The 24,919-nt window shown below is 49.1% G+C and overlaps 1 protein-coding gene across 1 annotated transcript; it reads right to left on the bottom strand.

Annotated features, from left to right (window-relative positions):
- Positions 1-2,169: 2,169 nt before the first annotated feature.
- LOC114690497 (dynein intermediate chain 2, axonemal) lies at positions 2,170-24,223 on the bottom strand (the record flags this gene model as incomplete). Its single annotated transcript, XM_037201808.1, is given in 16 exon segments — positions 2,170-2,349; positions 4,003-4,149; positions 5,075-5,224; positions 7,336-7,486; positions 7,488-7,558; positions 11,668-11,729; positions 11,732-11,749; positions 11,752-11,788; positions 12,868-12,910; positions 12,912-13,005; positions 19,227-19,340; positions 21,225-21,260; positions 21,263-21,366; positions 23,012-23,133; positions 24,063-24,145; positions 24,148-24,223. Coding segments are annotated over 16 exon segments (1,488 nt in total), but the record flags the coding sequence as incomplete, so codon positions are not given.
- Positions 24,224-24,919: the final 696 nt, after the last annotated feature.

Below are 24,919 nucleotides of genomic sequence, written 5' to 3'. Positions count from 1 at the left end.
ACCTTGCCACCCTCACCTGTGATGTAGGCATGACATCTTGAGGGCTAGGTTTACAGGTAAGAGTGAAAGGAGACAGCATCTAGAGACAGCCTCCATCATGGGGTAGCCTCTCCCCCTTTCCCCGGCCCCCTTTCGTTCTTTTAAGACCAATTCTTGTAGTATGACAGAGGCTGGCCTCAAACTTTTGGATTCTCCTGCCTGGGCTCCCGAAGTGCTCGGGTTACAGGTATGGATTATTCTTCCTAGCTTCTGAGTGATGCTCTCTGACCCCCCAGAATTTCAGGCTAACTGCAAAGACTAAGAGAAGAGGAGGTATGGGATGGGCAGAAGAGGGGCTGAGTCGGTGAACTTCAACACCTTCTCCAGTTTGGCTTCATCTGGAATGTTTAAACTTGGCCAGGAAAGCATTTCAGGATGTAGGGCACCAAGCACACACCTATCGGCCCCCGGAAAGCACTGTAACCTTTGCTTTCTGAAGGATGGGGTGGACCAGGAGTGGCAGCTGGGAAGAGCCTGGAGCTTCAGGTCAGAGTCAGGACTCTGGTCCTGCCTGCCTGTGCTGTCGGGGGGGTATGTGTGGGGGTGTGGGGGGTGGCTCCCTCTCCACTCACAGGTGTGGCTGTCAGTCAAGGGCTTTCTAAATACAAATTGCATCACAAAATCACTCTGTCCTCAAGCAGTGGGAGAGAAACAGAGCAAGTGTCACCAGACAGAATGAGGGGTCCCAGAGAGACGTCTCAGTGATTAAGAGCACTCTTAATCTGTGTTCAGCTCCTAGAACCCGTGTCAGGTGGCTTGTAACCACCTTGAACTCCATCTCCAGGGGGTCTGACACCCTCCTCATGTGACATCACCTTCCTGCCTGGATCTACAGATGTTGGCATGACAAGTGTTCATGATGCGACCTGGCTTATGGTATGGAATTAAAGACGGAACCCAGGGCTTTGGGAATGCTAGGCAGGTAGTCTAACTAAGCTACATCCCAGACCCTTCTAAATAGTTCTTATATTTATTCGTGTGTGTGTGTGTGTGTGTGTGTGTGTGTGTGTGTGTGTGTGTGTTGTACATATGTTATCATGCACAGGACCTGAATTCCACAACATCTTCTTGCAGTCAGAGGACAACTTGTGGGAGTTGGTTCTCTGCTTTCACCACGTGGGTCCCCAGGAATCAAACTCATCATCAGGCTTGTAGTAAGTGCCTTTACCTATGAAGCCATCTTGATGGCTCCACTAAAACATTTTTATTTGTTTGTTTGTTTATTTTGAATGCATATGTGTTTTTGCTTGCATGCATATCAGAGTACCACATGCATGACTGGTGCCCACAGAGGTCTGAGGAAGGCATTGGATCCCCTGGAACTTGAGTTGAGTGAGACAGTTAGCTGGGGCCTCTGGAAGAGCAGCCAGTGCTCTTAACTGCTAAGCCATCTCTCCAGCCCCTCCCCTAAATGCTTTTTAAATGAGGGCCCCACACTTTCACTTTGTCCTTAGACCTCATGACACAAGTCAGAAGAGCAGGCGCTGGAGTAGCCTGGCTTCATTGTTTTCCTGTATCTGGCCCTCGTCTCCTTCCTACCTGGACCCCTAAGAACAATGATGTGAACAGAGAAGATCTTTTTTTCCTCTGTCCCCAGATGGTGACCAGGCACCATCTTACAGTGCATTCTTATTTCCCAGCTGGCAGCTGAGGGACTGAGAAGCAGAGTGAGAGGCCAGAGGACAAAGTGAGCTGGGGCCAGGGGCAGGGGAGCAGTCACACTCCACACTCCTGTCACCTGCTCGGGCTAAGCCAGAGCAGTAACACAGAGGGCAAATGTCACAGCCCTTTCCTCCCTGGGCCTCAAAGCCCTCACTCACAGATTCCCAGGGCCCTGATCCAGGAGGTACCAATCGTGTTAAGATGAGCCTACCATGAGGAGGAGGCTAGCAGGAGGCATGGAGCTCCGGCCTCAAGGAACCTGGTGTCTCCTGGGAAACAAATTTCCTCAGGAGATAGGAGTGAGTCCGCCCTTTTTACCAGTGGACAGTCAAGATCCATCCAGGAAAGCTACTGGCTCAAGGTCACCCAGAGGTCAGAGTTGGGCAGAATGCAGGCCTTAGGGCTTTCTCCCAAACCCCAGCCCACCCAGGCCCCTTGCTGAGGTCCTTACGGGCTTTGCTTTCTTTTTCAAAGCCTCGCTTCCTTCTTCTTCAGCTCTGCAAAGATGACCTCAAAGAACTCCTCCTCGGCTTTGGCGACTAGCTCATTGAGGTCCAGGGCCAACTCCTCATCCTTCTGGTCGTCATCCTTGCCCTCTGCCTTCCCTTTCTCCTTCAGCCGCATCTCACGGTGTCTGGCCTCCAGGATCTTTTCCCGCCGGTCTCACGTCAAATATCTGGGACAGACAGGGTAGGCTGGTGGCAAGGGAGGCAGGGAGATGGCTGGAAACCCCAGAATAGTCTGGGCTTCTATGGAAATTTGTCCCTGGTGAGGTCTGCTGGGGGTCATATCAAGAAAGGAGGGCTAGGCCAGGAATGGCGGTGCAAACTTACAATCTCAGTGCTCAGGAGGCTGAGGCAGGAGGATTATTGGAAGTGTAAGCCAGCCTAGGCTTGTTGCAGGGTATTCTGCCACACTGTGTGAAGATATGTCACTGGTTTACCTCTACCTCACCTAAGGCATCTGACTGGTTTAATAAAGAGCTGAACGGCCAATAGCTAGCTAGGCAGGACTTCCGGGCAGAGCTAGGAATTCTGGGATGAAGAGAGGTGTATTCACCAGCAAGACACTGAAGAAGTTGGACATACGGTACTCAGGAGAGGTAAAGAGCCACACGGCAGAACATAGATTAATAGAAATAGGTTCATTTAAGTTATAAGAGCTAATTGGGAACAAGCCTAAGCTAAGGCCAATCTTTCATAATTAATAATAAGTTTCCATGTCATTGGGGAGCTAGTGGTCCCAAAAGGAAGTTTGACAACATCGGCTACTTAGCAAAACCCGTCTTTAAAAAAAAATCTATGCAGAGCTGAGAGATTTATTGTGTATTGAACTATTTCTATGAAATTAAAAAGATGTCAGCACATACTTATACATCAAATAAATTCGTGACTGTGAAAATACAACTCCAATTATGTAAACGTTTAACATCTGCTTTCATTTATTTGTATTTATGCATTGGAAAAAAACAAACAACTAAGCCAGATATGGTGGTGCACACCTTTAAACCCAGCACTCAAAAGGCAGAGACAGGTGGATCTCTGTGAGTTCAAGGCCAAGCTAAGGCTACAAAGTAAGACCTTGCCTCAAAACAAACAAGTACACACTTGCTCACAGCACTAGAGATGTAGGGCAGCTGTTAGAGTGCCTGCCTGGCAGAGACCCAGCTGCCTAAACAGTATGGTGGCACACACCAGCAACCCCAGGACTTGGAGGCAAAGGTTGGTGAACCAGAAATTCAAGGTCATCCTTGAGCAGGGCCACTGAGCTACTCAGTTCCAAGGAGCCCCACATACACAGGCTACTGTGAAGAATGCCCTTTGGGGTAGGCAAGATGATGACTTTGATCCCCAGCTCAGGGGTGAGGCCTCAGCTCAGGTACAGCCAGGAGGCTAGCCTAGCTTCAGCATCAAGAACTGCAATCCCAGCATCCCCCACCTGCTGGGGAGTGAGCCCCAGGGTAGGCAGAGGGGTAGCACTGGCTCTATCATCAGGCAGATCACTTCCATTGTCCTTTTTGTGGGCAGCCATCAAGCCTTCCACTGAGAGGCTTTGCTGCCCCAAAGTCCCATTGTTATACTCTGTCAAACTGCTTTGATTTACAGCTGAGACACCAAAGCCTGGGCATGCTGAGTGACCTGGCCGGAACTCCTGAATGTTAGCAATGGAGCAAGGGCAGATTGACAGTTGGGGGATGCCATGCTGCCCTCGCCAACAGTGGCAACTCATTTTTCCTGACTTGGTCTCTATGTGACCAGCCAGGTCGCAATGTATGCAGATGGGCCTCGCCTTGGCACTCACCGAAGAAGCTATGTTCTTCTCATTCCTCTGCAGGGTGGAGAGGCTGCTGGACACCTCCAGCAGAGTGGTTGTTCCAAGCTGGGAGCCGCAGGCGATGAGACATCCGGTGTCCTGAACCCGGAGGCAGAAGAGGGCCTCGTCACACACCTGTTGAAGAGGTCAGCAGAACCAGGCAGGGTGGGAAAGAAAAACCAAGTTCACGCATATCCTATTATCTGGCCCTGTTGGAATACCCCCAGTGATACACGCTTCCACGGCGGATGGAGTTCATCTGCTGCCAAGACCCTTGGTCTCCAGCCTCGTTGTTGGTCTAGCTCCATGCTACAGACCGCTGGCCTTCCACGGCCCCAGTCAGTGGGTCTCAGCTACAATTTGCTAATATACGGTGATGGGGGAGCTGCAGAGAATCTGAGTATTGGGGGGCCGCTGCTGGGGCAGGAGAAAATGTTTACTTCTCTTGAATTCCTCCCTGCATTATTGTTGTTTGAGTCTGGGTCTCATGTCAGGTTGGTCTTGAACTCACTACGTAGACTAAGAATGACCTTGAACTTCTGATCCTCTGGCTTCACCAGCACGCCTGGTTTCTCTAGTGCTAGAGACAGAGCCCAGGGCCTTGTGCACACCAGGCAAGTGTCCTGCCAACTGAATGAACTTGTTTCTTGTGGTGCTGGGCATGGAACTCAGACTTGATGCGCACTAAGCAAGTACCTTGCCACTGACTGGCACCTCCAGCCCTTCCCTTCTGTTTAAATTCTCTGGGACGATTCTTCTACATCATCGCAGCTACAAGTGCCCCGGCCCTCACTTCTGCAGGAACCCATGCTCCCAAGGCCAGAGTGCAGCTGGGCAGCAATTAGATTACCAGAGTGACCCTGTCCAAGTGCGCCTACCAAGAGCAGCAACAGGACACACATACACACGTACCCAACCCTAGACCCATCCAGGAAGGACCCCAGAGGGAGGGGGGGACATGTGACCTTCAGGCTGAGGCAGGGTCACACTGCTTGAACACCAAGTCCCAGATGTCCAGGGTCCCGTCCATCTTGGTGGTGAAGAAGACTGCGGGTCTTACAGGACTCCAGGCTCCATCAGAGAGGTAAGCCATGTGGTACCTGTCGGAGCCGGCGTGGCAAGTCAGAGCCTGTGCTGGGGGAGCAGGAGGCTCGCCAGTCCAAGGCTCCTCCCGTTGAGGCTCTCCGGGGTCCAGGGTCTCTGAGTCTTTCTGGGTAGGAAGTTCTCTTTTGGGCCTGACTGCTAGCCTGCCAGCCTCACTCATCTCTGGTTCTCAGGCTGAACTTCACAGGGATCTGGGGGTGTGGCTCTCTCCCACTGGCTGACTGGGCATGGTATTTCTCACAGTGTCAGACCTGCTGGAACTGGGTCCTCTGTGGGGTCCCAGGAAGGACGTGCCCAGGAAGTTCACAATTCTGAGATGGGGGTTGGCTGTACTGCCTTCTGGCCCTCGTTTGGATTTTCAAAAGCTTGTTTGGTGGACAGGAAATAACTCTGTTTAATAATTTAAAAACATGTATTTTAATGTGTGTGTGTGTATGTGTGTGTGTGTGTGTGTGTGTGTGTGTGTGTGTGTGTGTGTGTGTACATTTGGCCACAGCACACATGCAGAGGGCAGAGGACAACTTGCAGGAGTCAGTTCTCTCCTTTCCCAGGAGGGGTCTGGGGCTCAAACACAGGCTGTCTGGTTTGGTAGCAAAGTCTTCATCCACTGTGATATCTTCCCAGGCCAAAGAGTCATCCCTCAAAGTGGGTCAAAGTGAGTGGAATATTTTTAAAATTCTCTCTCTCTCTGTGTGTGGTGATATTTTGTTTGTGCCCTAACAAATAAAGCTTTCCTGAAGGTCAGAGGGCAGAGCTAGCCACTCACTAGATCACCCTAGAGGCCACACCTTTAATCCCAGCACTTGGGAGGAGGAAGTAGGAAGATCAGGAGTTCAAGGCCACCCTGGACTACACAAGATTGATCCAGTCAAAAAGAGAAACAGAGCCGGCAGTGGTGGCTCACACCTTTGACCCCAGCCCTCGGGATCTACAGGAAGTGATGGCTGGCGGAGAGAGAGTATAAGGCAGGAGGAGACAGGAGCTTGGCTCTTCAGGCTGAGGATACAGTAGAGGTAAGAAGTCTTCCAAGTGCTCGCTGCTCTGCTTCTCTGATCTCTCAGCTTTCACCCTGATATCTGACTCTGGGCTTTTATTATTGAGACCAATTAGAATTCCTGCTCCACTCTCTGCTCCACTTTCAAACTCATCATTCTCCCTCCTCCAAAGTATCTTAGGGCTTCTATTGCTGTGGCAAAACATGAATAGAAGCAACTTGAGGAGGAAAGGGTTCATTTCCTCTTTTTGTGGGCAACAGTCCACCATCCAGGGAAGTCAGGGCAGGAACTCACGACAGGAACCTGGAGGCAGGAACTGAAGCAGAGGCCTTGGAGGAGCGGAGCTCACTGGCTTGCTCCTCATGACTTGCTCACCTTGCTTTCTTTATGCACCCCAGGACCGCCTGCCCAGGGGAAGCACCACCTTAAGGGGACTGGCTCTGACACATCAATCATTAATCATGAAAATGTCCTATAGATTTGCGTACAGGCAATCTGATGGAGGCATTTTCTCAACTAACAAAGTCTCTTCTCAGGTAACTCTAACTTGTGTCAAGTTCAAAAAAAAAAAAAAGCAACCAGGACAGGTAGACTGATCTCTGCAAGTTTGATCCCAGTTTGGTCTACATAGAGAGTTCTAAGCCAATCAGGTCTACATAGTAAGAACCTGTCTCAAAAAAAAAAAAAAATCTGCTGGGCGTGGTGGCACACGCCTTTAATCCCAGCACTCGGAGGCAGAGGCAGGCAGATCTCTGTGAGTTCAGAGGCCAGCCTGGACTACCAAGTGAGTCCCAGGAAAGGCACAAAGCTACACAGAGAAACCCTGTCTCGAAAAACCAAAAAAAAATCTGCATTGTTAACCAGGCATGGTAGTAATGGTAGTACACACCTCTCCAGTACTTGGGAGGTAGAAGCAGAAACACAAGGAGTTCAAGGTCATCATTAGAACATCCTTTAAGAAAAAAAAATCATTTTAAATGAAATTTAAATTTCACTGGGAATATGATATGTACAGGCATTAATGTTTTTTATTTTTGTTTTGTTGTAGTTTTTGTTTTGTTTATATTTTAGACAATGTCTTTCTATGTAGCTCGGGCTGCTCAAACTTTCAATCCTCCTGCCTTAGCCTCCAGAGTGCTGGGATTACAGGCATGGGCTACCACACAGAGCCTCTGAAGTGGGCCCCTGTGTCCTCTCTGCTCCTCTGTATCCCTCCCCTCACCTGGTCCACATAAATAGATGATTCCCGACTGTCCTCAGACCAGATGCGGGCTGTCCAGTCACCAACAGTCAGGAAGTTCTTTGGGTAGAAGGGGTTTCTCTGGAGGGCGTAGATGGGGCCATGGTGACCTGAGAAGGTACAAACGATCTTCGGCTGATGTCTTGGCCTTGCGGTTGCAGGAGACAACGATGCCCTGCTCGGTGCCCACCATGAACTTGGTTGGCTGTGGAGGGGGTGACAAAAAGGCAGAGGTGTCATGAGACATTAGCTCTAGGCTGGATCCACGTGGCCTGCAGCCTACTTCAGCTCTGTTCAGTCTGAGACCCATCCCACTTCCCAGCCTCACTGCAAGTATTCTTGAGGCCTTCATAATTGATAAGGGCTTCCTTAGTTCTTCTGGTCTCTAGAGGGTCATTAGGAATCCCCTCCACAGGCATCACTGCATGCACTGTGTGTGTGTGGTGAATGTGCATTTCTATGTGTGGGTGTGAAGAGTCCAAAGGAGGCTTTGGGTGTCTCTCTCTATCACGCTGCCCTATTCCTTTGAGGCAGGGTCTCTCACTGAACTTGGAGTTCTTGTTTTCCGATGGCTGGCAGCCAGCAAGTCCCAATCATCCTCCTGCCTTGGTTTCCTCACAGCACTAGAGTTAAAGGATAGCAGGTACTTTTAGCCACCCAGTCACCTCTTCAGCCCCAGTCAGCATTCTGTCATAAGGATTTTGGATATTTTGTTTATGTGTAGATAAACAAGGCCCAGAGTGGACACAGTGTGGCTCTGATCATGTAGTCAGGAGCAGAGGCAGGATCAGAAGTTCAAGGTTACCCCCAAATACTTAGCAAGTTTGAGGCCAACCTGGACTAAATGAGACATTGCTTAAAAAAAGAAAAAGAAACAGACAATTGCTGTATGACCCTTCTCCTTAGATCCCTAGAGTAGGCAAGGCCATTGAGGTAGAAAAAGTGATGAGAATTGCTGGAGGTCTCAGGGAGAAGGAAACAGGGAACCGTTTTTCTCATAGGCACAGGTTTTCAATTTTGTTTTATATTTGTTTTGGCAGGAAAGTTGGTTATTGGGGAGGAAATCACATGCTCTATTTTAACATTTGAAAATCAGTTAAAATGAGTGCTAGGCAGAGGGGCTTGATGGGATTTTTCCTTTTTTTTTTAATTTATTTTTTTGAGACAGGATCTCACTATAGAGCCTTGCTCTCCTGAAACTTGCTGTGTAGACCAGGCTAGTCTTGAACTCCCAGGGATCTGCCTGCCTATGCTGGGATTAAGGCATAAACCATCAAGCCCAGCTTTCCTGGAAATTATAAAAATAACCAAATTCTTTTGAGGAAGAGCCATGTTAAAAGTGTGAGTCACCAGAACCCACACAGCTATGAGGAAGTACAATTATATTTATCAGTAACAAAGAGGGCAGGGTCCTCCCCACCAGCTTTTTCTATTCTGTCTGGCTGGTAAATAAAATGTCACAAATTTGATAAAGAGCTTCAGCTTTGAAAGACGGGAAAATTCCAGAGCCAGTGGTGGGGATGGTTGTGTGACCCTGGGTGGAAACACTACTGAATGGCTCTTCAAAGTGGTTAAACCAGCCCAGACCTGGCAGTGCACACTCTAACCCAGCCCTAAGTGGTGGAGGCAAGGGCATCAGAAGTTCAAGGTCGTGGGTCTGGGAGATGGCTCAGCGCATAAAGGCCCTAACTGCCAAGTTTGACAACCTGAGTTCAGTCCCTGAGACTCACATGGTGAAGGGGAGAACTGACTCCAAGTTGTCCTCTGACCTCCGCAAGCATGCCCCCCCACCAAAATAAACACTTAAAATGTAATAATATCTTTTTTAAGTTCAAGGTTGTTTTTGGCAAAAATAATAAATTCAAGTCCAGCCTGGGATACAAGGGACATATCCAACATAAAAAGTTAACAGGGGCTGGAGAGATGGCTCAACAGTTAAGAGCACTTGCTGCTCTTGCAGAGGACCTGGGTTTGACTCCCAGTGTGGATGTGGAGGCTCACAAACATCTGGAACTCTAGCTCCAGGGTCCCCTCTGACCTCTTCAGGTACCAGGATTGCATGTGGTACACACAAATTCAGGCAGAAAACTCTCACACACAAATAAATAAATCTTTAAAATAAATGAGTAATAATAAAGAGTTAAGAGAGTAAGTGGAGGCAGGTGGTGGTGGTGCATGCCTTTAATTTCAGCACTCAGGAGCAGAAAGAGGTAGATCTCTGAGTTCGAGACGGCCTGGTCTACAGAGCCAGTTCCAGACAGCCAGGGCTACACAGAGAAACCCTGTCTCAGAAAAATCAAGAGAGAGAGAGAGAGAGAGAGAGAGCACAATAGGTGGTAATTTTATGAGTTTTACAAAAAAAATTAAAACATGCATAAACTGGAAGGTGGCTTAGTGTTAAATGTTGCCCCAGGTTTAGTATTCAGTAACAAGAGAGACAGACAGACAGAGGAAGAGAATGAGTACACAAACTGAGCTACTAAGTTGGGTATCAAATAAAAAGACCAAATTTGGGTGGTTCTGCAAAACAAAGCCATTAAGCCAGCCACAGGGAACCTGTAAGTGGTCAGGGACAAGCCACCCAGCCTGCTTGTCTCAGACATCACATTGGGGTGGAGATAGGATCAGAGCCGGGGGCTCAAGTTCCAGCTTTACCGTGTGCCAGGGTTTCCTGTCACCAAAGACTCCTCCTGTGTGTGGGGAAACAGATAAAGTCAAGGTCTCACAGGAGCACGGTGGCTGCCCATGTCTGGCAAAGGCTGTGTACTCAGGGACTAGCGTGGAGAAGAGGGAACATTATATTCAGCATGTGGCCTAGAAATTCCAGCACTGGGCACAAGGTCTTACTGAGCTCCCCCACCCATAGGCCCTGAGCCCAGAGGCTCCTCCTCTGCCACTGGGCAGGGCACCTGGTTTGCTTTCCACCTATCCTCCCAGCGTTGAACTCTGGTCAGTGGCTGAGGGTCCCCAGGGCAGGTGTGAGGTCAGAGCCACCCAAGGTCCTAGGAATGATAGGATAGGACCCTGAGCAAATGACACCCCCAAGGTGCAGGTGGGGGAACAAGCCTAAAACCTCAGCAAGATACAGAGGAGGAGCCAGCCCAAGCCAGGAACCTCCTGGAAACAGGATTTTCTTGCCTTATTTAGTGAGAGAGTGTTCGTTTTCTGCTTCTGACTCCTTCCTGTGACTGATCTGCTCAACTTCAAGCTTTGTGATTTGATTGTGTTTCGTTTTTGGTTTTGTGTATTTGAGACATGGTCTTACTATGTGCTCTTGGCTGCCTAGAACACTCATAGACCCAGATGGTCCTGAATTTTCAATGATTCTTCTGCTTCTGGCTTTAATTTGGAGTTTTTATTTCATTATTATTTTCCCCCTGAGACAGGGTTTCTCTGTGTAGTCTTGGCTGTCCTGGAACTTGCTCTGGTAGATCAGGCTGGCCTAGAACTCAGAGATCTGCCTGCCTCTGCTTCCCAGTACGGATAAAGGGTGTGTCACCAAGGCCTGGCAAGTTTCAAAAAATTTATTACCATCATCATGATATGTGTGTTTGTATACATGAATACCAGGCATACTATGTATACATAGAGGTCAGAGGACAACTTCCGGGAGTCAGTTTTCTTCCATAGTGGGATCCTGGAATTGAACTCAGGTCCATCAGGTTTGTGTATTAAATTTTTTACCCACTGAACTCTCTCACCAGCCCTTGTTTCTATTTTCCTTGTTTGTTTTTTTTTTTTTTTTTTTTTTTTTTTTTTTTCAAACAGGACCTACTCACATTTGTTATGTATGACTTTGAACGCCTGATCTTTCTGCCTCCAGCCTGGAAGTGCTGGATTACAGGCATGCACCGCCATTCCTCGCTTGGCGGTTTCCTAATCATTACTTGTCAACTTGAGAATTGCCTGGCAATTGAGAATTGTCTGTGCTCTGTTTTCCCACCAGGCTCCGCAGCTCTTCTTTCCTTCCCCAACACCTCTTTCGTTCCCCGAGGAAAGGGAAGTGATCAGCCTAGGGCCTCAAATGAAGCCAAAGCTGTGTGGATACTGGTCTTGGCCAGCAACCTTCCCCGAAACTGCTTTCTGGTTTTAAAGCTTGCCCGGCTGGGAAGGGCCAGCCTCAAGCCAGTGAGAGCGGCGGTCTTTCTGGAGGTGTTCGCTGCCCCCTGCTGGAACATCTCGGTAAAGCCTCTGCATGGAGTAAGTCTGCCTCAGGTGGGAGGGGCCTCTGTCCCTGCATCTCCTACACCGGCCCCCGACCTGCCCATAGCCCCCAGCAAGTGAAGATGAGGAAGGAAGAGCAAGAAACACCACCAACGTAGACTCGAACTCCAAGGAGATGGCTCCCAGGGCATTCTCCAGCTGCTCCTTTTGGAGATGCCCATGATGACCACCCGGTGGGCTCGCTGATCTTGCGGATGTCCCACCACATGACCTGGCATGGGAAGGTGACTGAGACCTGGAGGACCCTGGCTTTGTCCCCCAAGCCATCCAGGGCCTCAAAGGATGTGAGACCAATGAGAAACAGACGTATTTGTAAGACCACAAAGGCAAACTGTACAATTCAGATGCAGGCACAACTCTCTCCCTATATAGCAATATCTAGCAAGATGAAAACTAACACAGGACCCAGGCATGGTGATACGTGCCTGCAATTCCAGCATCCAGGAGGTGGAGGCAGTAAGTCCATCAGTTCAAGGCCAACCTGGACTACGTGAGACCGTGAGACCGTATCGCTAAACAAAACAAAAAAACAAAAAACAACTAAATCGAGCTAGCATTCTCACATGCTATAGATCAGCCTGTGCAAGTGTGCAGGGATCTAGGCACAAATGCACTTTTCACTGTTCCTTTTCTGAAAATCTTCTTAAACAAAGCATGATGTACCCACACCAAGCCGTCAACAGGCACAAAATCACACTTCATGAAAGTTGAAGCAGCTGCTGAGTGGACTCATGGAACACAGCAAGTGCACACAGGTGTAAATGTGCAAGTTAGGGAGGAAGAACAGAGAAAGATGGGTGTTTGCTGGACTATGCAGAGAGCATCTCAGGGCAGACATCAGAAAACTGGCGTCCCAGGGAGGGGCTGGGAGGCTGTGGATAGAGGAGGCATTTCAGAATCTTCTGGATTATTTGGACCCTTGAATCTTTGAGATTATTCACTATTCAGTGTTAAAAAGGGGAAAGTTTAGGTCAGTGAGATGCTCAACAGGTAAAGGTACTTGTTACCAAGCCTGAAGACCTGAGTTTGATCCCTGGTACCCACATGGGCACTATGGTACACACTAGTGTCCCCAAATAGACTCGCTCGTTCTTTCTTCCTTTCTTTTTTTAAAAGGGGAGAGGGCTGGAGGGTGTAGCTCAGTGGTAGAACACCTCCCATGCATGAGGCCCTGGGTTCCAGCCCCGGCACTATACAATAAAAGAAATGACGGAAAACAGATTGGAAGGCAACGTTCTCTGCATGCTTTTCATGGGCCCTCCCTCCTCCCGGGGTCCAGCCAGGTGGTACCTGCCCATCCGTGGACGCTGAGAAGCACTCGTGCCCGTCTTTGACTGCAGCAGATGGTGCCGTACACTGGGTCTCGGTGGCTGAACTCGATGGTGGACAGCTCTGCCACCAGGCTGCCCTTCCGGGTGTCCCAGCAGGCTGACAGGGGAAAAGATGAGGCTGTGAACTGAAGTTCCCAAAAGCAAACTAAACAAACCTGCGGTAAAGCTTTTTCTCTGACTGAGGAGAGTTGAGACTCCGAGCTCGAGGCCAGCCTGGTCTACATAGCAAACCCAGGCCAGCCCGGGCTGCATAGTGAGACTCGGTCAGAAGAATGTCGTCAGATAACACGTGAGACCTGTAACAGGCTTCCTGTACTGCTACAACCCACCTGCCTGTTAGTCTCACTGATACTTGGCAGAGGGAGGTGAGTGTTCATTGGTTGTGTTTTGGCTCCACAGCTCTCTCTGAAAAAAGCCTTGGTTAGTGGTTTTCGGTTGTGCAGCTCGAAGAACTTTGTGGAACTGTTTTCGCATTGTTACTTAGTATCTGTGTAACACGTCCATGCTCTGGACCACCAGTCATTCATATTTGACTCTAGAACTAACGGTCTCTCATTTCCTTTTGAGGTGAGAGCTGTTTGGCAGTTGGTGTTTGTTGTGTGGTGTGTGTGTGTGTGTGTGTGTGTGAATGGGATCTTTCCCAAAGGAGCTGAAACTGGAGGAATGCTGCTTCTCTGAGTTTGGATTTTTAGGATCAGGGCTACATTCAAACCAGCCTACATTTTCTACCATCCCCACATAATCTATGCAGGAACTCCTGGAGTGTAGGCTTCATTCACTCCATCGTGCCCCAGGCATGTCCTAAGATCACCCTACACCCTGGTGAAGCTCCTGGGAATGGACCAGGCTCAGTACTGCGAGAGGCAAGGAGTCGGGCGGGAAGGTAGAGAGGCTGGGCTCGTCAGAAAGGTCAGTAGGGAAAGTGGCAGGGAGTTAAGGTTGAGGTGGAGCCGGCCAAGCAAAGGGTGAGGCCAGGATCCAAGGCAGAAGAAGCCCAGGCAAGGTCCCCAGGTAAGAATGTGGGCGGATCTCCCTGCGCATGAACATGATGCTGCAAGAAACTCAGCAGGGGCCGCTGAAGAGATGGCTCCGGGGTAAAGGTTGTCACAAAGCCTGACCACCTGGGTTCTGATTCCCAAAACCCACCTGGTAGATCACAACCATCCATAAATCCAGTTCCACCAATACCTTTTCTGGCAACTCGATATACACGTGATGCACAAAAATAAGATAAATAAGTCTAAAAAAGTTTATAATGGCGGCGGTGGTGGCGCACGCCTTTAATCCAGCACTCGGGAGGCAGAGCCAGGTGGATCTCTGTGAGTTCGAGGCCAGCCTGGGCTACCAAGTGAGTTCCAGGAAAGGCGCAAAGCTACACAAGAAACCCTGTCTCGAAAAACCAAAAAAAAAAAAAAAAAAGTTTATAATGAACAAAATAATAAACAAAGAGGGCTGGTGAGGTAACTCATCAGGTAAAGGTGCCTACCACAGCCTGACAACCTGAGTTGAGCTCCTGAGATCCACATGGGAATAAAGAACCAACTTCTTCAAATTGTCCTCTGACCTCTCCATGCAAGCTGTGGCATACATGTACCCCTTCTGTCTTAGTCCATTATCATCATGGTGGGGAGCATGGCGGCGTGCAGTGCAGATGCGGTGCTGGATGAGAGTGCTACATCTTGCAGGTAACAGGAAGTCAGCTGAACTCTGGGCAGTAATCCTGAGCATAGGAAACCTCAAAGCCCACGCCCACAGTGATACACTTCCTTCAAACGAGGCCATACCCACTCCAACAATGCCACACTTCCTAATAGTTGCCATGCTCTATGAGATTATGGAGGTCAATTACATTCATTCAAACTACCACACCCTCCAACACAATAAATTTTAAAAATGTAAATTAAAAGTTAAAAAAAAGAGGTCTGAGAGATGGCTCATTGGTTAAGAATGTATGCTGGGGCCGAGAGATGGCTCAGATTAAGGCACTGGCTCTTTTTCCAGAGTTCCTGAGTTCAATTCCCAGCAACCACATGGCGGGCCAAACCATCTGAATTGAGGTCTGGTGCCTTCTCTGGCCTGAAAGGACACATCAAGCAGAACACTGAACATAAATAAATAAATAAATCTTAAAAAAAAAAAAAAAAAAAAAAAATGTATGCTGCTCTCACAGAGGACCAGAGTTCTGTTCCCAGTATCCACACTGGGTGGCTCACAACCCCCTGTAACCTCCAGCTGCTGAGGACCTGATGCGCTGACCTCCGCTGACCTCCGCAGGCACCTGCACACCCGCACAGAGACAAACACACATGTACAGGATTTTAAATGCTAAATTAAAGGCGGGGCTGGGAGGTGGCCCAGTGGTTAAGAGTGCTTACTTACTGCTCTAGCAGAGCGTTGGAGTTTGGTTCCTAGGACCCACAAAACACTAATGCACATACAATTAAAAATAAATTAAGAAAGAGAGAGAGAGAGAGAACGAAAGGAAGGAAGGAAGGAAGGAAAGAAGGAAGGAAGGAAGGAAGGAAGGAAGGAAGGAAGGAAGGAAGGAAGGAAGGAGAAGAAAAGCTCACGGGCATGCTCAAGCCTCTACTGTGACTCCATCTTTCCCATAAAGCCTGCCTGCTTCCTGCCCTGATGTATCTGGCTTTGCCCTCCTCCTGAGGGCCATCAAGGGCCACATGCTTACCCAGAGCCATTTCTGGGAAAGGTGATTTCCTGAACCAGCAAACATACTTACTTGCTCATAAGCTTTGACCTAGTAGCCCCCAAGGCCAAGACTTTTGTCCTGGTCAGGCCAGGCCCAGAAATGCACTTTTTTTGACTAACTTGCTCTGCAAAGCAGCACTCCAGGGTGGGTCCTGTGATCCCAGATGTCACAGCTGGAGTCTCCTTCCTCTGGCAGGGGGACCCCAGAGCTGAGCTGTTCTGAGCCAGTGTGAACAGCCACTGAGAGGGGTCATGAATATGAGTGAGAAGGGCTGCTGAGTAAGTCAGGACAGCAGCTTGGCTGGGGTCTTTATGGTGCAGACAGTGGACGATATGGCAGGGAAATGTATGGAGCCCATAGCTGTGACACAGACTGGCTGCTCCCCGGGGGATGCATTAGGTCTGAGAGACAGACCAGGACTTTTTTTTTCCTCAGGGAATCAGGAGTTTAAGGCTAGCCTGGGCTAGAAAGTAAGACCCTGTCTTTAAAGCAAAAACACACCAGGAAGCTGGGGAGATGGCTCAGTGGTTAAGAGTGTATACTACTACTCTTGCAGAGGATGGCACCCAACTGCCTGTAACTCTGATGCCCTCTTCAGGCCTTCAAGAGCACTGCACTTATGGGCACATACCCACAACAAAAGATAAAAGTAAATCAGAAAAACAAGAACAATTAAACCCAAAGCAAAGCTAAGCACAGAGGCTCAGATTTATAATCCCAGAGCTCAGTAGCTGAAGGCAGAGAATTAATGCAAGTTTGAGACCAGCCCAGGCTACACAGCGAGTTCAAGTCCAATACATGCTTCATATGGAGATCCTGTCTCACCAAAAAAATGAAAAATAATAAAAAAAAAATAGTCAGGAATGGTGGTGTGCCTTTAATCCCAGCACTCAGGAGGCAGAAGCAGGCAGATCTCTGTGAGTTCAAGGCCAGCCTGGTCTACAGAGTAAGTTCCAGGTCAGCAAGGGCTACACAATGAGGTCCTGTCTTAAACAAACAAACAAAATAAAACACAAAAGCTGGAAGTGGAGAGCGAACCCTCACTTGGGAGGTGGAGGCAACAGAATCAGCAGCCTGGGCACGTGCGGCACACAGACACACACGACACACAGACATACACACACACACAGACATACACAAACACACAGACATATACACATACAGACATACACAGACACACACACACACACACACACACACACACACACACATCTGAGACAGAAAATGGAATAACAATTGAAGTAAAATATAAGTGAAAGATAAAAAAAAAACCTCAGAAATTTAATAAAGTTGGTTCTTAAAAAAATTGACAAATTGACAAACTCTCTTGATCGACTAAGACAAAAATAAGAAAGCTCCCAAGACTAAAAGCATACAAGAATCATGGACGGCAGATGATGTGTCAATGAGCTGGGTGACCTAGACGAAATGGAAAAGTCCTAGAAGAACAGACACTGCCAAAGCAGAACAGAATGACTGAGTTCATTCATTAGCTTCCAATAAAGAAAAGCCTGGGGGCTGAGAGAGGTCCCCGGGGAAAGGTATTTGTCACCAAGCCTGAGTTCAATCCCCAGAACACACACACATGGTGAAACCTGAGAATGGATTCCCACGTGTTGACTCTCACAGACTCACCACCACACTCAAGTGCCCATCTCCCACCTCACCCCCACCTCCCCATCAGAGCCACCTTGGGGAGTTCAGCTGTGCCCCCTTACAAAAGGGTTATCCCAGCTGGGCTTGTTGACTGCTTATACTCAGGGGAGGGAGTCAGGAGACCCTCCCCTGAGAATCCCGCTGCCCATGGCCTGTTGTATTCAGCGCTGCCGCCCTAACTGCTTGGGGTGGGTGGGTGGGGGATGTGCTGGAGGCTGCAGTATACAGCCAGGGGGAAGAGTTGGGGAAGGGGCTTCTCTGTGAAGCTATGGGCAAGTTCTCATCCTTGCTGGGTAAAGGCTTTCCAGGGGTGGCTTGTTGGGGGAAAGGAGCATGGAGCACCCAAACTCCCTATAGGAAACCCCTCTCTCTGTGCTCTGTAAGGAAGCCCAATAAATGTCCCAGATTGTACCTCGGGTTATCACTGGGACCATAGAAAAGGAATCTCTCTCTCTCTTTCTCTTTATCTCTCTCTCTCTCTCTCTCTCTCTGTGTGTGTGGTGTGTGTGTGTGTGTGTGTGTGTGTGTGTGTAAATGTAGCATAAACAAACAAATAAATAAAGTGATAACAAACAAAACATGTCCAGGTGTTTATGGGGACCTAGCTGGAGGAAGTGTGTGTGTTGCTGAGGGGACCGCCTTATGTAAAGGCCCAAACCATCTGCTTCTCCTGCAGTGAGAAGCCCCCTTTGCAAGCTCCTCCCACCACCAGGGAGCAGCCCACTTTTTCCAGCACCAAGTACTGTTCCCTCAGGAACCCTTCTTCCCCTAAGTCCTGCCTCTCAGATGTTATATCACAGCAATACAGGAGTGACGCTTCCCTAACGTCACCCACACTCATCCCAGACACCCTCCCTAGAGGGGCTCCACAATGGCCCTCACATTCTTCCATGGCTGGGTCCTGGTCCTTGACTTTATCTGAGCTCTTTTTAAAAAAACTCAAAATCCCAAAATGACATTTGCTGGGGCAGTAGTGGCGCACTCCTTTAAACCCAGCACTCAGTGGCAGAGGCAGGCAAATCTCTGAGTTCGAGGCCAGCCTGGTCTACAGGGCAAGTTCCAGGACAGCCAGGGCTACACAGAGAAACCCTATCTTGAAAAACCAAAAACCAAACAAACTAAAACCCCCTACATTTTATTTATTTATTATGTATGTATACGTGTGTGGATACATACGTGCCATGGCAATACGTATAGGTCAGCGGGCAACTATTCTTTCTGTCCACCATGTGGGTCACACAGGTCAACTCAGGTCATCAGGTTTAATGGCAGGCACCCTTACCAATGGGACCATCTGTTCCAGGATATTTGATCACACTGTGAACCCCCAAGATCGCATTATTTACTGGAAAAACCTGTTTCAAGTTTGGTGTGGCTCAGCCTTAGCACACACCTTTAATCCAAGAGCTTTCTGCTCATTGTAAATGGAATTTAATAAAGTCGACCATAAGGTCAAGAGGCAGAGCAAGCAACCGGTTGGCAGGATGTGAATATAGGATTATTTAAAAAACCATAGAGAATAGGAGGCAGTCAGGAGGATGGATAGAGAGACGCACAGGAAGTAAAAGGGGGGCGTTCAGTTTGAGGAGCCTGGTTGGACAAGGCGGGAGGCTTTGGCTGAGGAGGGAGGTCAGCTGGGTGCTTTTCTCTGCCTCTCTGAGCTAGCAGGCTTTCACCCAGCATCTGGAGTGGTAAAAATAAACGACTGAGATTTTGTTAAAAACAGCCATCTCCCTGGCCTGAATTATGATTTTTAAAACCTTCTTGCTGCCTGCTAACGTTAGACTTACCTGAATGGTTATGACTGGAGGCCAGCCCAAAGTGTCAGCAAACTCCCAGGGGACTGCAGTGTCAGCTTCCGGAATGACCTGCTAAGTCCAGGTTGAGCCCTGGTGGACTTGTGGGTTAGCGGCGCCCTGCCTGGCTGCTGGCCAGGGGCGGGGGGGTCTCCTTACCTATCTGCCCATTGTAGCAGCCCCCTAGGAGGACGTGGGAATCCTTGGGGTTGTACTCCAGGGTGACAAGAGGGGAAGACGGCTTCAGGACAATTTCTGGTCTGTTGGGGTTTTCTAAAATAAAGAGGGGGGGGGAATCCATTAGGCCTACACAGAGGAAGGACCGGGCCGATCAGTTTAACTGATTCTATGTGCTGCAGCGGGGGATAAATACAGCATCAGCATGCTTCCTCTCCTCTGGCCTCTCTTGCCTGAATCTTGGCTAGTGGCTTTATCTGGGGGCAGTGAGGGTGAGAATCAGGATTTGGGTGTGTATTCATACACTGAATTCCAGTTCTCGTCCATTCCCAGGTTGGTATGAAATGAAATTTTGATCTAAGGCAGAGGGAGTGGAGGAAGTCCAAGTGAGTGAGGTCCTGAGTGAATGTGTGTGCGTGTGTGTGGTGTGTGTGTGTGTGTGTGTGTGTGTGTGTGTGTGCTGTTGACACAGGCACAGCCATGCCCAGGACCCAGAGCCTCAGACCTAGGGAGGAAGGGCAAAGCCTCACCTCCCCCGCATCCCTGCTGGGAGTGAGGCTAAGAGGGAACCGGTAAAGCTTCCTTAGGCAGACTGAGAATGAGGTGTGTGCAGAGAATGTCTGCCGTAGCTTTCTCCTCTTCAGTATTTACAGACTGAAGACAGCGCGCCTACAGAGATCACTCCTACCAAGGTTACCTAAGCCTGCCTCTTTGATTCAGCTGTACGTGCTAACCCCAGATCCTTGCTCAGCCATATGCAATAACCTCACATCTCTGTTCAACTCTGTACAGCAAACACACAGAGCTTCCTGGACACTGAGGTGTCCCCAGCAGAGAGTCCAGACTGCCTGCCTCAGCTTTTCAGTGTGTGTGTCTGTCTTTCTGTGTTTGTCTGTTTGTCATTCCTTGGCTGCTTCAGCCAACTCCAAGTCCCCAGGTGGTCCGTGATTTAACGGCACTGAGGTGTTACATCAACTCTACTCTTGGGGCCAGTGAGATGGTCTAATAGTAAAGGCACTTGCTGCAAAGCCTGGTGTGACCCAAGAGTCCTTTGAGATAAAGGTGGAAGAGAAATGACCTCACCAAGTTGTCGCCCGACCTCCACAGGTGCACCGTGACACACATGCCCTCCCCACAAACAGCATCGATCTGTAGGGTTTTGTTTGTTTTGTTTTTATAGACAGGGTTTCTCTGTGTAGCTTTGCGCCTTTCCTGGAACTCACTCTGTAGACCAGGCTGGCCTCAAACTCACAGAGATCACTGGCTCTGCCTCCTGAGTGCTGGATTAAAGGTGTGCGCCACCACCGCCCGGCCTTTTTTTTTTTTTTTTTTTTTTTTTTTTTTTTTTTAAATAATCTACTCTCTGTCAATTTCTTCCACCCAGGTCTGAGGACCAGGGTTGAAACTGGAGCGACTCCGGGCGAGGGTGGCCTGCTGTCAGAATTTGATGAGCTGCAGAAAGGATCGGAGTGTCAGTTCCGAGTTGTGCCTACACATTTACCGTCATTACCATTTCTGCCTGTAGAAAATGGTCTTTTAGTCGCTGTCTGCCACGGGTGAAAGGTGAGTATCAGAAAAGGGGAATGGTTTCCCTCCACTAGGGCCCCTCTTGGTCAAGTAGGAATCCTTCTGGTACGGGGAGCCTATGGATCCGGGATCCCATGGATCTTAATGCCCCAGATGAACAATCTGGAGTTAGGCTGGGAGTAACAACTCCTAACACTCACAAGGCCGTAGAATTCATCCCCAGTGTGGAAGGTAAATGTAGAGTGGATGGGAACTTTGTGGTCTGTTTTGCTCTGTGGAGGTGTGCCTGCCCCTTCCCACACAGGGAGGAGACAAGAGCCTTCCTCCTGCACCTGGTCCCCACCATGGAGTGACTTTGATCCCTTGTTTGTGCTCTCGGCTCCCTGAGCTTTGCTGACCTCTGACCTGGCCCTCAGCCCTCCTGGCCTGTGGATGGAACCACCTGTTTCTCACCCAGGTCCCAGATGTAGGACTCGTGGCTCATGCCCAAGGGGCTCGCTGGAAGTTCAAGCAGGAATAAGCTATTGCCAGCTTCCTGTTGCCATCAGGGTGCCAGGAGAGGTGTGTGGCTGCCCGCTTGATCTCCTGAGGGTCCCTGGAGGGAGAGCGGGGAAGGCAGGGGATTGGAGAGTAGGGTTCCCCAAATCTTTGTTTATCAGAATTCTTTTCAAAAAATCCAAGTGGACCTAAGCAACCACATTCACTTAGGAACTTATTTTAACAAGGTTGAAGCTGGAGGACAGGTGGCTCCTGCCTGTAATCCTCAGCCTCAGTTTAGTCTTCAGAGTAGATAGGCCTTGTCTCAATAAACGAATAAGTAGATACATAGATAAATAAATAGATACATGGATAAATAAATAAAAGCAAACCCCACAGAAAAGCCAAAGTTGACAAGACTCCCTTACATGGAAAACCAGTCTCAATGGTTCTACCTAGAACGTAAGAGGAAACAGCCAGGGAAACAAATGAATGAAGTTTAGGCTAATAATATATACATATTTTTTGAGGCAAGATCTCATGTACCCCAGGTTAGCCTTGAACTGAGGATGACCTTGAATTTCTGGTCCTCCTGCCTCCACTTCCCAAGTATAGAGATTATAGCATGCACCAGTGTACAAAGGCATGTGCTACCATACTGGCCTAGTTTAAACACTTTTTCCTGATGAAAGTTTTGACTGGGAGCCTGATTCCACAGTTATCAGCATAAAACAAGGGCTTTAATCCTAACACTTGGGAGGTAGACAGAGGGATCAGGAATACAGGGCTAGCGTTGGCTACATAGTGAGTCTAGGCTAGCCTGAGCTACAGGACACCCTGTCTCAGAAAGAAAGAAAAGAAAAGGAGGGAAGGAAGGAGGGAAAGAAGGAAGGAGAAGGGGGAGAGAAAGAAAAGGTTCAGAGAAACAAGCCCATTAGTGAGTAAAGAAGGCAGACTAACTGGACCACAGAGAATACAGCATCGTGTGTCCTGTAGAAGTTGGCAATGATAAAAAGATCAGCGGGCACCAGGAGTTGGAGGCAGAAGAATGAACAGGGAAAGCAGGAAGGACTTTTTAGGGCAGTGAAAAAACTGCTCTGCATTGGACCTTGGTCCAAATCTACAGACTGAGGTCCAAGAGTGCCCCTAGTGGAAACCATGGCCCCTGCATAGTGGAGATTTGGTTAGCTGATTCTTATTTGTTTGTTTGTTTGTTTGTTTGTTTATTTATTTCAAGACAAGGTCTTATGCAGCTCAGGCTCACCTCAGGCTCCCTACATATCCGTCTGAGGATGACCTTGAACTCCTGAACTTCCTGCCACTGCTTCTCAAGTGCTGGGATTACATGTGTGTACCATCTTTTTTTTTTTTGCAAAGTCTGTAACCCAGACTGGCCTAGAACTTTCAGTCCTCCTGTCTCAGGCTATTGAGTGCCAGGACTACAGGTGTGTGAAACGCCACACTGGCTTGATAGAAATTCTGAGGTTTGCTGTGCGGTCAGGGTGGGAGGGACGTGAGAACTCTCTGCACTCCTACTCAATTTCGCTAAGAGCAATGACTTTTTAAAATAGTTATTTATTGTACGTATATCAGTGTTTTCCCTGCATGTACATATGTGCCTCACATGCGTGCCTGGTGCCTGTGTAGGCCAGAGAGGGTATCAGATTCCTGTAGAGAGCCCGAGATGGTTCCCAGCATCCTCCTACGAGCAGGTCACCTGTACTCCAGCTCTAGGGGACCTGGCACTCTCCCTCTGGGGCTACCTGAAGACGTTGATGGTCTTGGCTGACGGTGCCTCTTCGGTCACCTCCACACCGTCCTCGTCATCAAAATACTCCTCGTAGATGTCGATGGCATTGTTCTGTTTGATGCAGTGTTCCATGATCTGTGGAGACACCCGGAGATCTCAGGGGTGAAGAGAGCTCTGTTCTAGCCAAGCAGGGCTATCTTACAGCCTGAGAAGGACAAGAAACACGGAGTGGTCCCTGCCCTTGTTCCGTGGGGGAAGCATCACCTCCAAAGAATTACAATTGGTTCTTGGGGACACAGGCATACAAGCATGGCTCACATCGCACTTATGTCAAGGACAAACTACCCCAAAGGTCCTCCCTGTCATTTCTGATGTTCAGCAAGGTCTAGCCCAAGCCGACACCCTTCCAGGAGCCTTCTTTGATTCCTTCAGCAGGAAATTCACTCCTTATGGAGCAAATGAGCAAGCCCATGTCTCCGACAGAGTTTCTTTTAATGGTATCTGGCAAAATCTGTCTGTCTGTCTTGGACTCTCAGAGTGAATCACAGACTCTTTGGGACAGGAAGCATGTGAGATTCAGTTTACAGTCTGCTGTGTCTGGCAGAGACTTAAAATTCAGTTCTGTGCATGAGTGAGCATTACTGACTGATTGACAAGCTCTTTTGGGGTACCCTTTGCCAAGGGTCTCCCTGCATCTTATTTATTTAATTACTATTATTGCATGTGTGCCTGTGTTTGGGAGGGGGGATGTGCTCACCATTGCACATGTGTGGAGGTCAGAGGATACTTTACAGGAGTGAGTTCTCTCCAGCTGTCATGTGGGTCCCAGGGCTCCAACTCAAGTGATCAGCCTTGGTGACAAAGGCCTTTACCCACCGAGCCATCTTGCCAGCCCTCTTCTTTCATTCTTAAACCTGTCTGGCTAGAGGCCTTTGTAGCCAGCAGTGAGGTCCCCCTTCCCTGGCTGGAAGCCACAGAAGCCTACTTGGGGCCCGGCACAGCCTGGGCACCGTCCAAGCTGCGGGAACTGGGGTGGGACAGCTGGAGCTGGGGGGAAGTCTAACCGAGCCCAGCTGCATGACGGCATTGATGTAGTTCTCATCTTTCTCCACTTTCTTCCGGAAGCGGATGGTCTGCTCCAGCTCCTGGGGTTCACATCCTTGGGCCAGCCCCCCTCGACATGGTTGACCCCGCAGCTCTCCATCTCAAACCGCTCTGTGTTGGCCTAAACGGAGAGCCACAGATGGGATGTCACAGGTCTAAGCATTCAGCCATTTCTGCAAACTCAGATCCTGGGGTCCCAGGACCCTGAGCTCTTAAGGGGATACTGAGGAAGGGGTGCCCTGACCAAAGCCACCAAGTGAGGCCCTCTCTGGTCCTCAGGTGACAACAAGTGGCCTCAGCAGCACTCACTACCTTGACAGCTTTGCAGGGGGTGATGGCGGTCATGGAAAACCCAGTTCCATCTTCATCTTTTTTTTTTCCTCCTAAGACAGCGTTTCTCTGTGTAGCTTTGGAGCCTGGCCTGGAACTCCCTCTGTAGGACAGGCTGGCCTTGAACTCACAGAGATCCGCCTGTCTCTGCCTCCTGAGTGCTGGGACTAAAAACAAGTGCCACCACTACCACCCAGCCCATCTTTATCTTGAATAGGCTCGGGAGCACATCCACCCATCCTGGGGTATATAGTAACAGTGATTGGTCCTCTATCCTTTAGCTTCAGAGAGTGCAGATCAACAGCAACTAAGAATGTGGGCTTGCCTGGTGCATTCTGTGGAGCTGGCAGGACAGTTTCCCCAGCTAAAGTTGCATTCATTCATTCATTCATTTTATATTTGAGATAGGGTCTCATGTAGCCCAGGTGGGCCTCACACTTACTTTGTAGCTTGAGTATGACTTTGAACTTTTGACCCTCCTGCCTCT

This window comes from Peromyscus leucopus, unplaced genomic scaffold, assembly GCF_004664715.2.
Source record: "Peromyscus leucopus breed LL Stock unplaced genomic scaffold, UCI_PerLeu_2.1 scaffold_146, whole genome shotgun sequence".
Classification (NCBI taxonomy): Eukaryota; Metazoa; Chordata; class Mammalia; order Rodentia; family Cricetidae; genus Peromyscus; species Peromyscus leucopus.
Note: the sequence above shows the minus strand (reverse complement) of the source record. Positions and strands in the feature narration are given on the sequence as shown.